Source organism: Thermobia domestica, chromosome 4 (assembly GCF_964235325.1).
Source record: "Thermobia domestica chromosome 4, izTheDome1.hap1.1, whole genome shotgun sequence".
Classification (NCBI taxonomy): domain Eukaryota; kingdom Metazoa; phylum Arthropoda; class Insecta; order Zygentoma; family Lepismatidae; genus Thermobia; species Thermobia domestica.
The window spans coordinates 332,330,557-332,346,061 of record NC_137457.1 but is presented as its reverse complement, the minus strand read 5'-3'; the positions used below and the strand labels follow the sequence as shown (position 1 = coordinate 332,346,061).

At 32.4% G+C, this 15,505-nt stretch overlaps 1 protein-coding gene across 1 annotated transcript in view; it reads left to right on the top strand.

Annotated features, from left to right (window-relative positions):
• The window catches only part of LOC145684463 (anosmin-1-like), a 199,848-nt gene extending 184,349 nt beyond the window's left edge, over positions 1 to 15,499 (top strand). The window contains exon 8 of the mRNA XM_081756886.1: positions 4,494 to 15,499. Coding sequence (XP_081613012.1) covers positions 4,494 to 4,633 — 140 coding nt within the window. The 3' untranslated portion in view covers positions 4,634 to 15,499. The remainder of the gene's footprint in view (positions 1 to 4,493) is intronic.
• Positions 15,500 to 15,505: the final 6 nt, after the last annotated feature.

Below are 15,505 nucleotides of genomic sequence, written 5' to 3'. Positions count from 1 at the left end.
TTCGATAAGAAATTATGTAGTAGTAGTTTCAAGTTACTGACATTGTGAATATAACCTTTTTTTAAGTTCACGCCAGCTTCTCCGATAACTGGAGTGTGTTATATTCTTACAGGATGTCTATCGCTGCCAAGAAAATTATGAAAAAGTCACGAAATCAGAAAACGGTCCTGAAAATTAAAAAAAAGTCGCGACATTTAGCTTTCGAGTCACGATTTTTTTTTTTTTTTTTAATCTGTAGAAATTTAAGTGTAAACTGGAAAATTTTGTTCTATAAAACGTCAAAATTCACCTCCAAAACTGTATATGGTCGACTTTAGACGCTACCAAATCGTAAGCAAAGCACGGTTCTATCTCATGCATGAAAATTCGACCTAATTCACACCCAAATTCGCTCTTGAGATTGTTCTTTAGCTCGCATCATTGAGCAGTGGCGATGCAAATCACATAGCATCGCCGAAACCCCTACACATCTATCCAGTTTATTCAGCTGTGAGAAAACACCAAGTTTTTATCGCTCCAGGGAACAGCCTTTGAAAATAGTGATAAGATGAAGATAAGGGCTAAAGAATATACGTACTGTTATTAGTTTTTGAATACTGTTATCAATCCTAACAGGCAAATGCCGGGGTGGTACCTACTAAACAGGCCCTGGCCGATACCTTCCCAAATCCTTTCCATTGTTATTGTTGTTGTTGAATATCCAGTGTAAAATGGCCTCTGAGCTGTATCTGGTGATGGTTAAATAAATAAATAAGTAAATAAATAAATATTAGGAAAGTTTATGGTTTGGTAAAAAAAAAAAAAAAAAAAAAAAAAGGTCAGGAAAGAATCACAAAATTTCATTTTGGAATTTTTGTTGACACCCTGTCCTATCACCATTTTTAGCAAGTCAAAAACTTTATTTATCTCTGATTAAGTTCCCCAAAACACTATGCCGTAAATAAAGATAATAGTATGTTGATAATATAGATTGATTATCTAATATAGATACTCGATATCTGATTGTGTATATTGCTGAGGATAGTTTATTACAGATAATTTTTATATGTTCATTCCATTTGATTTTGTTTTGTCAATAGTTATACCTAAAAATTTTGCTGATCCACATATTCACAACTTGTAGTATACAGGGTGTTACAAAAATTTTGTTACAATATTTCGCATCAAAATAAGAGAAATGTTCATATGAACCTATGGTCGGAAATGCATAGGTTCGTAGTTATAGGGTGCTGGAAACGTGAAAAAATAAACTTTAACCCCTTCAGTGTGGGTGGCGAGTTAACTCGTGTCTTCAAAACGCACCTGCTGTGCGGATGGCGTATATATACGCTTTCATTTTGCTTTGGCTATTTCGTATTGCGTATGGCGAATATACTTGCCCATAGTATGAGTAATGTTATTCCCGACAATATTTAGCGAGTTTGCGCTCACCGAGGAACCCCAAGAGATCACACAGAAAAATTGGGCTTGATCTGTTGAGACATTCGCAAATTTTGTGTAACCTAACCTATGATGATGATGATAACCATAAATACGCCAATGACAAATTATAGTAGCTAATTAGAAGCAACAAAGATCATAATGCCGAAAATTTCATTGTGATTGCTTGAGAGGTTCAAAAGTTATTAAAAGGTAACAAATTCCAGTTAAAAAAAAAAAAAAAAAAACCTACACTTTTTTACAGCGGTTCGTATCTGAAAATTACGCACTGAAGGGGTTAAAAGTCCATAATTCCACTACTACTATAGGACTGATCGTAGTCGGGTCAAGACATCACTGGGGAACTAGTATTCAATTATCCAAATATCCACCTTTCAGAACCTCCGGTGCTTTCACAATTATTTTTAGACAGGCTGTTTGGGAGTACTTGATCACTCTCCACCTAACTCTCTGAAAATTGGTGTACAAGTACTGGAGCATTCTTAAACATGAATATTTGGATAGTTCACGTACCAGTTTCTTAGTGATGTCTTGGCCCGACTTCGATAGGTCCCATAGTATTGAAACTGTGAACTTTTAAATTTCACTTGTTTCATGTTTTCGGCATCCTATAACTCCAAAACTATCGACTTTTGAGCACAGGTCCATATGAACTTTTTTTCTTATTTTGATGTAAGGAATCTGTTCCCAAAATATTGTGACACATTCATGTAACACCCTTTTATTTCCTATTTTGATGTGAGGAATCTGTTCCCAAAATATTGTGACACATTCATGTAACACCCTTTTTTCCTATTTTGATGTGAGGAATCTGTTCCCAAAATATTGTGACACATTCATGTAACACCCTTTTTTCCTATTTTGATGTGAGGAATCTGTTCCCAAAATATTGTGACACATTCATGTAACACCCTTTTTTCCTATTTTGATGTGAGGAATCTGTTCCCAAAATATTGTGACACATTCATGTAACACCCTTTTTTCCTATTTTGATGTGAGGAATCTGTTCCTAAAATATTGTGACACATTGATGTAACACCCTTTTTTCCTATTTTGATGTGAGGAATCTGTTCCCAAAATATTGTGACACATTCATGTAACACCCTTTTTTCCTATTTTGATGTGAGGAATCTGTTCCCAAAATATTGTGACACATTCATGTAACACCCTTTTTTTCTTATTTTGATGTGAGGAATCTGTTCCCAAAATATTGTGACACATTCATGTAACACCCTTTTTTTCTTATTTTGATGTGAGGAATCTGTTCCCAAAATATTGTGACACATTCATGTAACACCCTTTTTTCCTATTTTGATGTGAGGAATCTGTTCCCAAAATATTGTGACACATTCATGTAACACCCTTTTTTCCTATTTTGATGTGAGGAATCTGTTCCTAAAACATTGTGACACATTTTTTGTAACACCCTGTATATTGTGATGGAAGAAAGGTGATGTATAATAACCTGCCTGTCAAAAATAAAAAGAAAATAATCGTTTAGTTTGATCAGAGTTCAACCTTAACGGATTTTCAGAGAACCAGTTTTCTAATTTTCCAGAGATAATAATTATTTTTCTTTGAAGTTCTTCTTTATAGAGCAGCTAAAAGAGTATTCACTTCCTTTGCTTGGCTCAGAACTAAATCATATAAAATTTTGTGAATGTAAGGAAGGGAAATGAGGAAAAGAGGGAAATGCGATAATGTTCATTTCTTAATACATGCGGATGAACTGTGGACCTAAAGTACCGTAAAGTAAGTAAAGTAAATGATAAACTTTTTTTTTTTATTCCATATTTCTATGCTACTCCAAAATACGTAGTTTCGTTTAAGCCAAAACTTGAAGGGACGTCATCATCCCATATCGTCAAACGCAAAGTGCGGAAAGATTTTTTTTTATAAGATTATACCTTCTAGATTCGGTTTACAAACTGATGCCCTTTATCGTGAGTGAACACGATATATTTTCCAACAATGGTTGTCGTAGTAGTCGAATATTCGGAAAACAGCAAGTTTTTTTCTTACGAAAAAGATAATCTCTGTAGTATTTTAAAATGCGTCGGGATCGTAATACGGCAAATTATGGATGCGTTAACCCACAAACGCCCAAGACCAGTTTTATTCGTTAGCAACTGCCTTGAACAATACCGTGTTACATCGAAAACCTGAGAAGAAAACTGAACGAAATTCGTACAACAAGAGAACGGGTAGTGTGCCTGAAGTGGAACAACGGGGGTTTGGCTAAATGAATGATAGAGCCCATGTAACTTAGTGAAAAATAAAGTGGGTCACTGGTGGCACAAGGGGCGTTTGTGGGTTAAAATATCAAATAATACTTTTGATAAAGTGGATACTTTCAAATATCTAGGATCAATATTAACAGACGAAAATCATATTCACGAAGAAATTAAATGTTGACTAAAAGCAGGGAATTCGTGTTATTATTCAGTTCAAAATCTCTTCTCGTCACGAATTCTGTTGAGGAATTTGAAGCTTAAAATATATAAAACGATAACCATGCCTGTTGTTCTGTATGGTTGCGAAACATGGTCGCTTACTTTGAGGGAAGAACATAGACTGAAAGTATTTGAGAACAAGATCCTGAGACGAATATTCGAACCCAAGAGGAACGGGAATGGGGAATGGCGGAAACTTCATAACGAGGAACTACATAATTTATACGGTTTACCAAACATTGTTAGGGTCATCAAAGCTAGGAGACTTAAGTGGTCAGGTCATGTAGCCAAAATGGAAGAAAGTAGGAAAGCTTTCGAAATTTTAACTAGAAATTCAATCGGAAAACGACCATTAGGAAGACCTAGGCGTAAATGGGAGGACAATACTAAGACGGATCTAGGAGAAACAGGAATACAAAGTAGAAACTGGACCGAGTTGGGCGAGGAGAGAAATCAATGGAGAGCTTTTGTAAACGCGGCATTGAACCTCCGGGTTCCATAGGCCATAGAGTTAGTTAGTTTAGTTAGTATTTTAACATGTCTTCCTTGTCTTCACTCAATAGATATTAACCTTTTATTTTAAAAATTATTGTGTTTCAGGTAAAGACGAATATCAACACTATGATGAAATGAAGGAGGAAAGAAGTGTGCCTAATCGATCATCCATAGAATCTGCAAGTATCTGGTTGTGCTTCTACACTGCAGTAATTTCCTTGATATATCTATTGTCTTCCCTATAGTAACAGACTGTGTGTGTTACAAGTGAATTTTCTTATTTGAAAGAAAACAAAATTATTTTTATATAGAAAAGTAAAAACAGAAATTAGGAAAAATTGTTAGGAACAGATAAGATTGAAGTATTATTTATATTGTTGCCTTTTTCGAAAGAAAAATTAAAAAATAAGTATGTTTTTTATCTTTTTTATATATATCAAGTGTAATTATATCAACAAAAGGTGCTAACTGAAGTTTTATACTTGTAAATTTGCCATTAGTATGTGTGTACAAAAGATTTTTTTTTTTAAAAAAATGTATATCTCCCATAAGTTTTATTATTATTTTATTGTCTTTTGTTGCAAGTTCATACTGTACTTAGCTTTAGGAATAGTTTAGAAGTAAGTATTATTGGAACAAATTATTTACTCTCTTAAAATATGTGATGTGTAACAAAATGTCTAAAGTTAATAGTGAAAGTGATTTTACACTTTCTTCTGTTAATTTTCAACAACAACAACAAAATATATTGTTATTTACAATATTTTTTTTTTACAATATTTCATTCCATTCTTTGGCAGTTTCTCAGTTGTGTAAAGTGTTTACAGAAAACTATTTTACAGTTTAGGTAAAAATGTATGACAGTGTTGTCAAATACTCATCAAGATCTTTGTTACAAGACTTTTATCAACTTAGTAGGATTAATTAAAATATTTTACAATTTAGGTTAAAAAAAAAAATGACACTTATCAAATATTCATCAAGATCTTCTACAGGACTTCTATTTTACAGTTTAGGTAAAAAAAAAATATGGCAGTGTTGTCAAATGCTCATCAAGATCTTTGCTACAAGACTTTTCTCAAGGTAGTAAGATTAATTAAATTATTTTACAGTTTAGGTAAAAATGACAGTTATCAAATATTCATCAAGATTTTCTACAGGACTTTTATTTTGCAGTTTGGGTAAAAAACATACGACATTGTTGCCAAATACTCATTAAGATCTTCTACTAGTCCTTCAGCGACGCAGTAGGATTAATTAAATTATTTTACAGTTTAGGTAAAAAATGTGATAGTGTTATCAAATATTCATCAAGATTTTCTACAAGACTTTTATTTTACAGTTTAGATAAAAAAATATGAGTCTTCTCAAATACTCATCAAGATCTTTTACTAGACTTTTATCGAAGTAGTAGGATTAATTAAATTATTTTACAGGCTAGGTAAAATATTATCACAGTGTTATCAAATATTCATCAAGACCTTCTACAAGACTTTTATTTTACAGTTTAGGTAAAAAAATGACAGTGTTGTCAAATACTCACCAAGATCTTCGATAAGAATTTTATTTTACTACAGTTTAGGTAAAAAAAAAATATTATAACAGTGTTGACAAATTCTCAACAAGATCTTCTACTAGACTTTTATTTTACAATTTTGGTAAAAAAAATTATGACAGTGTTGTCAAATGCTCATCAAGATCTTCTGCAAGACTTTTATCAACGTAGTAGGATTAATTAAATTATTTTACAGTTTAGGTAAAAATGACAGTTAACAAAATATTCATCAAGATCTTCTACAAGACTTTTATTTTATAGTTTAGATAAAAAAAATATGAGTCTTCTCAAATACTCATCAAGATCTTTTACTAGACTTTTATCGAAGTAGTAGGATTAATTAAATTATTTTACAGGCTAGGTAAAATATTATCACAGTGTTATCAAATATTCATCAAGACCTTCTACAAGACTTTTGTTTTACAGTTTAGGTAAAAAAAAAAAAATGACAGTGTTGTCGAATACTCACCAAGATCTTCTACAAGAATTTTATTTTACTACAGTTTAGGTAAAAAAATATTATAACAGTGTTGACAAATACTCAACAAGATCTTCTACAAGACTTTTATCAACGTAGTAGGATTAATTAAATTATTTTACAGTTTAGGTAAAAAATGACAGTTATCAAATATTCATCAAGATTTTCTACAAGACTTTTATTTTACAGTTTGGGTAAAAAACATACGACATTGTTGCCAAATACTCATTAAGATCTTCTACTAGTCCTTCACCGACGCAGTACGATTAATTAAATTATTTTACAGTTTAGGTAAAAAAAAAAATATGACAGTGTTATCAAAAGTTCATCAAGATCTTCTACAAGACTTTTATTTTACAGTTTAGGTTAAAAAAAATCGGTGTTGTCAAATACTCATCAAGATCTACTAGACTTTTATCGAAGTAGTAGGATTAATTAAATTATTTTACAGTCTAGGTAAAAGATTATGATAGTGTTATCAAATGCTCATCAAGACCTTGTACGAAATATTTATCGACGTAGGTAAAAAAAATGACAGTGTTGTCAATACCCATCAAGATCTTCTACTAGACCTTTATCGACGTAGTAAGATTCATTAAGTTATTCTATAGTTTAAGTAAAAAAAAAAATATATGACAGTCTTGTCATCGAGATTTTGTACGACACTTTTATGGACGTAGTAGGATTGATTAAATTATTTTACAGTTTATTAAAAAAATATGACAGTGTTGTCAAATACTTATCAAGATCTTTATTAGAAGACTTTTATGTACGTAATAAGTTTAATCACAATTATATAGTGTTGACCGATTTTAAAGAAATTGTATGCTTTTATTTAAGAAGCTGTTGCTTGTATCCGAATCACAGTATCTTTATGGTTTGTATATCTTTATCTTTCTAATGAATCAGGCTTTCGTACGACACTATAGGCATGTATCACGTTTTATAAATCCGGGAAATTTCTTCAGTTTCTTTAATGAAAAGATCCAATATATTTCAGTCAAAAATTTTCCTGTGGGCCTTATATATTGGAGAAATACATATAGTGTAGCCAATCTCAAACTATCACTTAACTCAGAATGATGTGCTTATTCAGTAGAAAATACGAAAAGACGATTTGAGGGCCGTTCAAAATTTTATGGGCCCTGATCCAAGAACCAATATATTTTATTCAATCAAAAATTTTCTTGTAGGCCTTATATCTGGAAAACTACATATGGTGTAGCCAAACCCAAACTATTACTTAACTCAGTATGATGTACATATTCCGTAGAAAATAAGGAAACTCGATTTAGGGTCCGTTCAGAAATTTTGTTGTCCCTCATCCAAAAACTAGTTATTGGCCAAGATCGCAATTTTTTGATTCATTTTTTTAGATCATCCCTAAAATTCTTTGCCAAGATCACAATCTTTTGATCCATTCTTTTGGATCATTTCTAAAATTTTTCTTTTTAAATTTAGTTCTTAGCGGAGGCCCAAGTTTTGGTGGTGGTTTGACAAAAGAATCCTGGAAGGTGTAGATACCTCGCACTAAATTTTTGAGGCTATATATTTGCAAGTTTCATTCGTGAACGCTAATTGAAGATTTAAAGAAAAATTGTTGAGCTATACAAAATGTCGGAATATCGAGAGGCGAGTTAGCTGGATTCTAATATAGTTTGAAAATGTTAGAAAAATGTAGATAAGACTGATGAACTGCCTTAATATGGTTCTAAATTTCTAGTTTTAAGCCTCTTGGTTACTCTTCAGGAAAGTGAATGATTATAAAAAGGGGGTCAAATGAAACTGTGAGAGGAAACGAAAGATCCTTGAGAAATACCGTGGAACTCACATGCTCTGACATCGAACAAAAGACCCTTGGCATCAAAGGTAACCGATCTACCACTGAGCCACCGTACTCATGGTTTACAATACTATTAAAATTTAATCTCTTATACCACAGACGCTTGGCAAGTGCTAGCAATACTGTTTATCATATATTGTCACTATAGAAAGATACCTGTAAATAGTGCATGCAATTGAGAAAATTTCGGCTTATGAAGTAAAATATACTGGAAAATTGAAGTGTTTATTAGTAAAAAATTAATCGTTTTTCATTACATGTAAAAAAAAAAAAAAAAAAAAAAAAAGTTAAGCTCTTTTTGATAAGTTGAAGATCTTAGAGACTTAGAGATCTCCAATTTTCTTGAAACAATGTTTAAACCCTAAGAAATTCGTCTTCGTATATATGTAATTTTCAAATTTCAATACGGCCAAAGGAAATGTTCCGAATGACGTAAAATTTTTAATAGATACTACACATGTCAGAACACAGTATAAAGACAAAATTATCCCAGTTAGATCGGTAATGGGGATTCGTCTATTCCGATTCTGAATCCTCCAATTGGACTTGCCAGAAAGAAACATAAGACCTCCTGTACGTTGATTTCAAAAATGAATGTTTATAATGAGTTGAAAAAATTACTAACATACAAACGCAAAGAGTGAAAAAATGACCGACTGAAGCAAGAATCGAACCCGTAACCTTGGGCATACCGTGCGTTAACTTCTACATCATCCAGCCCGATCCCCCATAAAAATAGGTTGTTTCTTTCTTTCATTAGTATACATAACTTATACAAGTTATTTAAAAGAATTTTACATTTCGAACGATAGAGAGTTTCTTCCCTCTTCACAAGAATAAAAGGGAAAATACGAAGGTCATTGCAAAAGTCGTGGCAACTATTTTTTTTTCTCGAAAATGGTAACGAATAAAAAAAAATCTGAAATATGCAAGTGGAATTTAAGTTCATATGTAAACATTACATGTATGGTGAACACACGCAACACCATAAAGATATAGCACGAGAAAAAAAGGCGGAAAAAATGTTGTTTCAAACGTATTTTACTGTCAATTGCAACAGTACACAACAGTGCAGGGCAGAAACACGTACCTATGACATCTTAAAGTCCCTCGAAGTAGTCTCTCAAAGAATCCATCGCACACTGTCAACCCTGTGGAAGACGCCGAATACTCGTGGCCTCAACATGAACAAATCTTCGGATCTCATACGTCACTGCTGTGGCAATGTCTTCACGTGTTCGAAAGCGTGTTCCATCATTTTGTGATCTTGATGATGACCTGCCATCTTGTGGATTCTTGAGGAGACTTCTGATGCCATGGAAAGCGCGTAGTTTGTTGTGTACTGTTGCAATTGACAGTAAAACACGTTTGAAACGACAAAACTTTTTTCGTCTTTTTTCTTGTGTTATGGTAGTGTGTGTGTTCATCCATCTCTTCACATGTAATTTATACATATGAACTAACCTTCCATTTGCATATTTCAAATTTTTTTTTTATTCGTTACCATTTTCGAGAAAAAAAATAGTTGCCATGACTTTTGCAATGACCCTCGTATAACGTAAAAGCTAAGGAACATATCTAAGTTTGGTAATTAAAAAAATCACTGAGCAAGCCACATCAAAGTTACAGCTTTTATCTGCCGACAAGCATATTCATTGTTTATGCTTTTTTCTCTCTCTCTCTCCTGCCGAAAAAATACGTTGTGCTTCGAAACAGTGTGAACATGTTTTGCAAAATATAAATACCATTTGTTTTTCTTCCTGTCTTCTGCCGAAGAAGTACATTATGCTTCGAAACAATGTAAACATGTTTTGGAAAATACGAATACCATTTTTTTCCTTTTAAGTCATTAGGATTGACGTTCCATAAAATTTTTAACGCACAATAGAAAACAATATAAAATAAGCACGACATCTAGAATTATAAAAGAACATTGTATCAGTCTTCGTAGTTTGAGGGAAATTTCCCTAATCTAGGGAAAATTCGTAGGTAAATTTTATCTAAAAGGGAAAAAGGGATTTTTTCGATAAAATGTGAAAATCCAGGAAAATTCTCGCACTAACTTATTGACCAATGTAAATGCTAAAATATTTGTTTGTTCTTCAGAAATAAACCAATGCAATACTGTGTGTGTGTTCAAAGCAGCGTAATTGGTACGAATTGGTTGCTGTGTGTATTTTTGTAAAAAATTAACAAATAAAAGTAACGGAAAAAGTAAAAACAAGAGCAAAAAAACCAAATGTGGTTGATACTTTCTTTAATATAGCCAAATAAATCTTACGACATAATTTCTGTCATAGGAATATGACACTTAACAAATCAGTGGTAGAGCTTTTACCTCTGGTGCCTGGTGTCCTTGGTTCGATCCCATCTCACGCCAAGTGAACTTTCTAGTGGCCAAACACCGTTCGCGTGGGTTTTCTCGGGGTACTCCCGATTCCTTCCACTTTCTTAATTCCACCATTTCATTCTTTTCTCATCATCATCGTCTCCTTTGGTGTAGCCGGCATAACCGTGGGACGTAAAACTTAAAGATTTCATTTCAACTAACTACGGAAAATCTGATAAGAGAAGGGAAAATTTTGTGTCAATCGAGGAAATTTTCTTAAGGAAGAATACGAACACTGCATTGTATTTGTTGCACTGAAACTGGTAATAAATCTTGTAATCAGTAAATTCTGAAGCTTGTAATTACGATTTTCTTCTCAATGTTCCATAACAATGATGGGCAATTAATAATGAACTAAGGGCCAGCACAAAATAAGAACCATTCTTAGGGACCAGGGAAATTAAAAATAAATAAATAAATAAATGAATAAAAATAAATACACAATAATCGTAATTTAAACACAGTATTATTAATCAAAATTTAAATAAAAATATTTTATATATAATAGAAGAACAAATATTGCTTTCAATGTAATTATGATGAGGTTTGTCAAAATTTTTCGAATCGATGTTTTTTTTTTTTTCTCCCTCTTTCTAAACTAAACAATTGAGCAGTTATAACGTCTTTCGATTGTTTATATATACCGTCATCAGAAGATAAAACATAAATAAGGTTGTTTAGATAATGCAGGGATTTTCACAAGAGTGTCATATGACGAAAAGTGTTATTGAAGTTTTTATGGAAAATGCTGGCGGGAGAGGATGTGAGGTAGACAACTATGGATAATGGTTTCGTAAACATTTCACTGAGTATAAAATTTTCAGTAGGAATTTTAATTCAGTTTTTTTTTTCTTTTTTAAAAAAGGATCATTATCTAACTGTTGTGGTGAAAGTATTTCAGCTCTTTTTCTCCTTCACGGTAAATAAATGTTTGGTTGAAATGTTATTATTGGTAAAATTAGTTGTCATGTGATGTTCGTTCTCGTATAGTAGAAACAATCTGGTTTAAGTGATATGGAACCACGTATCATCCGGGGACATATTCGAAGTATTGATTCCACTTCTGATAATAATAATAATAATAATAATAATAATCTGATAATAATAATAATAATAATAATAATAATAATAATAATAATAATAATAATTTGTTGATATCAGAAAATTACAGACACCCAGTCCAATTACAGTTTCCAAAGAATAGTATAATAAACAATACAAACAAAAATAAAACAAACATAAAGTAACGTTAAAATAAAAGCATACATTAAAGTAACATAAAAACATACATTTCAATAACACTTTCAATAACTCAGCGTTGACTTCCTCAGACACACAATAAAAAAATAGGAATCCAGATATATAACCAAAAATGTTATACACGCATATATATATATATATATATATATATATATATATATATATATATATAACACTTAACTCTCCTTTGTTATTTTGTAGAGCCTAAGATATTTCAAATGTTCCAAAGTTTCATAAAATGTGTTTTCATTGAGTGTTTGAGGAAGACAACGTTAAACTGTTGAAACTGGAATTCATTTTATTTTTTATAAATAATTGTATTACTCTGATCAGAAAGTTATTATTTATCTAATAAGTTCTAGAATCGGCAATAGATAGAGCTACATAGAGAACAAATTTAATATTCTTTTCTGATTTCGAAAATATCTTGAAAAAAAGCGAAAAAGTGGAGACGAGTGTCTTCAAGAAAAGTTTAATTGAACAGTTACATAAGTAGGGAAAATATACCCAAGTTACGTGCGTTATTTTTCGCTTTTATTCATACGTGAAATCAGTGTCGTATTTAAGGGGAGCTTCCGAGCTTTTATTCACTATTTTAAAGTAAATGAAGTATCTTGCAGAATTTTCACATTTCCTGGAATAAAGTTAACAAAGCCTATCCCGAAACAAAATTGTAAATATGACTATGCTGGTTTTGTCTGTATCTCTTTGATACTCCTATTTTCTGAATATCTAATCGTCATTTATGAACCACATCTAAATTCCGATCAAAATACAATTTTTACATCTTCAGTGGCTTTTAAACATCCTAATATTCTGTAGTCAGTTAACATTTTATGAGTCTTTTTCAAATATGGTACTCCTTTAAGAAATGAAATTTTAAAGTTCTACGTCCCACGATTGTGCCGGCTAGGCTAAAGGAGACGGTGATGATGAGAAATGAATGAAATGATGAAATAAAGAAAGTGGGAGGAAACGGAAGAACCCGAGAAAACCCACGCACACGGTGTTTTTCCACCACAATCTTCACTTGGCGCGAACTGGGGTCGAACCAAGGACCCCATGCACCAGAGATGAACGCTCTACCACTGAGTCACCGCGTCCCCCTTGGTACTCCTTTAGCATGGGCTAAATACCTGGACATTATTTTTAATGAAATACAATTGCAAAATACATTTTTCTCGAACTAGATCCTTTGTACTAGAAAAATGTTTCTTTCTTGCGTTTCAGTTTTTTTTCTTTACATATACATAAATGTAAAAAGACGACAATTTTTCATTGTGAATTAAATTTCGTTATATTTATTTAAAAGAAAAAAAGAATGTTGATTTGCAATGTGGTGATAGTTTTCTTAGAATTTGTGTAAATATCCTTGAAATTAGATTCAAATTGTGTCCTTACCTACTAAAATAGCTTCTATAATGAACTTCTGGCACAGACATTTTAACTTAAAATCATTGGAGTATTTATATTCACTGTCATAATTCATTCCAAGTAATTTTCCAGATTCTGAAGCCATTTCTTTGATGCCCGTTTCTAAAATTAACTGCAAATTATTACAGTTCTAAATATATGTCCTTTCCTTGTGCCTTTGCTTCAAATTGCAATAGATTTACCAACTCTGAAAAATAAAATTATTGGCACCCTCTTATAATTCCCAACGATATAGACTTAAGTGTGAAGTATCTCTATTCGGACCCATTCATGGGAAGGAAATGTAGTATCGTGGACAAAAGTGCATTAGCGCCTGTATTCTGCATATCCTTAGTACGTTCACTAATAAGCTTAATAGATACTTTGTGCTAAAAACTGGAAACTGAAGTCGGTATTGATCATTTTATTGTATTTACCAGTAGCTGTCACTTTTTTAAAATTGTTGAAACATATATTAATCCTTACGTGACGATTGTGGACTTACAAAATGAAATTTACTGTTTAAACATACACTTTACCTACAGGAAATGGCTTTAATTAGTTCTAAGGAAAGTTGTTATATGTAGTGACGTAGGGACGTGAAACTAAACAATGCAACAAATATTATACTAACGAAATACCTACGAGTTATTTGCCAACAATCGATAAACAATTTAAATTTATCGCTATATTTATGACGAACAAATATGACAAATTATACACTTCTGTCTCTATTGTTGAAAACAATGTTTCACAATAAAATCTAATTGTCATCAAGTTTCTTATGTTAAATAAATGAAAAAAAAAAAACTACTATAGATTAAAACATATACATATCACTTCATGTAAAATACAATGGAAATGTGTATTTGTAAAGGCACTGTTCAAGAACTTCGATGTTGGATGTTTTATTCTGAATTACTGATTTCAAAATACCGGTCATAAAGGGGATGATAAGAAGTTTCTACCGGTTACCTACTGGCCTTAATCAAAATAACAGCAATATTTCCGGCCAGCTCGCTGAAATACTAGCCAGTTGACGACCCTGAGTTGGAGATGAAGGTGTCAATTGAATTATCGAAACATCATGTGTGGAACAAACATCAAAACTAGGAAACTGCGAAGTAAATATAGAGTGTCCTTCTCTAGTAGATATCCTATCACATCAAGACATATAAAATAACAGGTATCCCCAGTTCGCTTTTAGCGTTCTGATTGGCTCCCTGTCCGTGACGTCATGTGGAAGAACTTTAGCTCATCTTGAAACAGTGTAGCAACTAGCGTAATTGCGTATGCAGTATTTCACCTGTTCTCGTGAACGATACCCAGCGATACTCAAGGATGTTATAACATAGAGGATCTGCCCATATGTATCTTCATCCTATTAAGAACTGAATGAAGCCAAAATACAACCTAACATTGGCATTTTTGATTGGCTACTCTCGTTTCCGCCCAAAACATTGCGATCTTCACATGTAGACATGTAGTGTGTCTGTCGTTAATTTTCATTTAAGTCGTTAATTAAGATTTATATTATGCAATGCTTACATGCTGCATGTATAACAGGGTGCCTATTGGTCACGAAAGTCACGAAAGTCATAAAAAAGTCAGGAAATCTGAAAACGGTCATGAAAGTCATGAAAAAGTCACGAAATTTAGCTGTTGGGTCACGAATTTTTTTATCTGTACAAAATACAATCTTCCACTTTTTTTTATCTGTACAATAAGTGCAGACCGGAAAATTTTGTTTTATAAGACGTCAAAATTCACCACCAAAAATGTCTATAGTCGGTTAGACGCTACCAAATCACAACCAAAGTATGCTTCTATCGCATATATGAAAATTTGGCCTAATTCGCACCTGAGAATGTTACGAAATTTTATGGTTTGGTAAAGAAAAGGTCACGAAATAGTCACGAAATTTCATTTTGAAACTTTAGTAGACACCCTGTATAAGTGTATAAAAGGAGCGAGAAAAAATTACTCGGAATAACCTTTCACATGTAAAAAAAATCACCAATCATAGGATACGTATGACTGTGGCGTATGGCTTCACGATTTTGTGGTATGGGCAGATCCTTTATTTTGTAATATCCTTGGCGATACCTCCACGTGACGTCACCAATCACAAAGTATCCTGGAAAAAATGGGAGTAGAAAGGCTGAATCGAGAGTCTCCT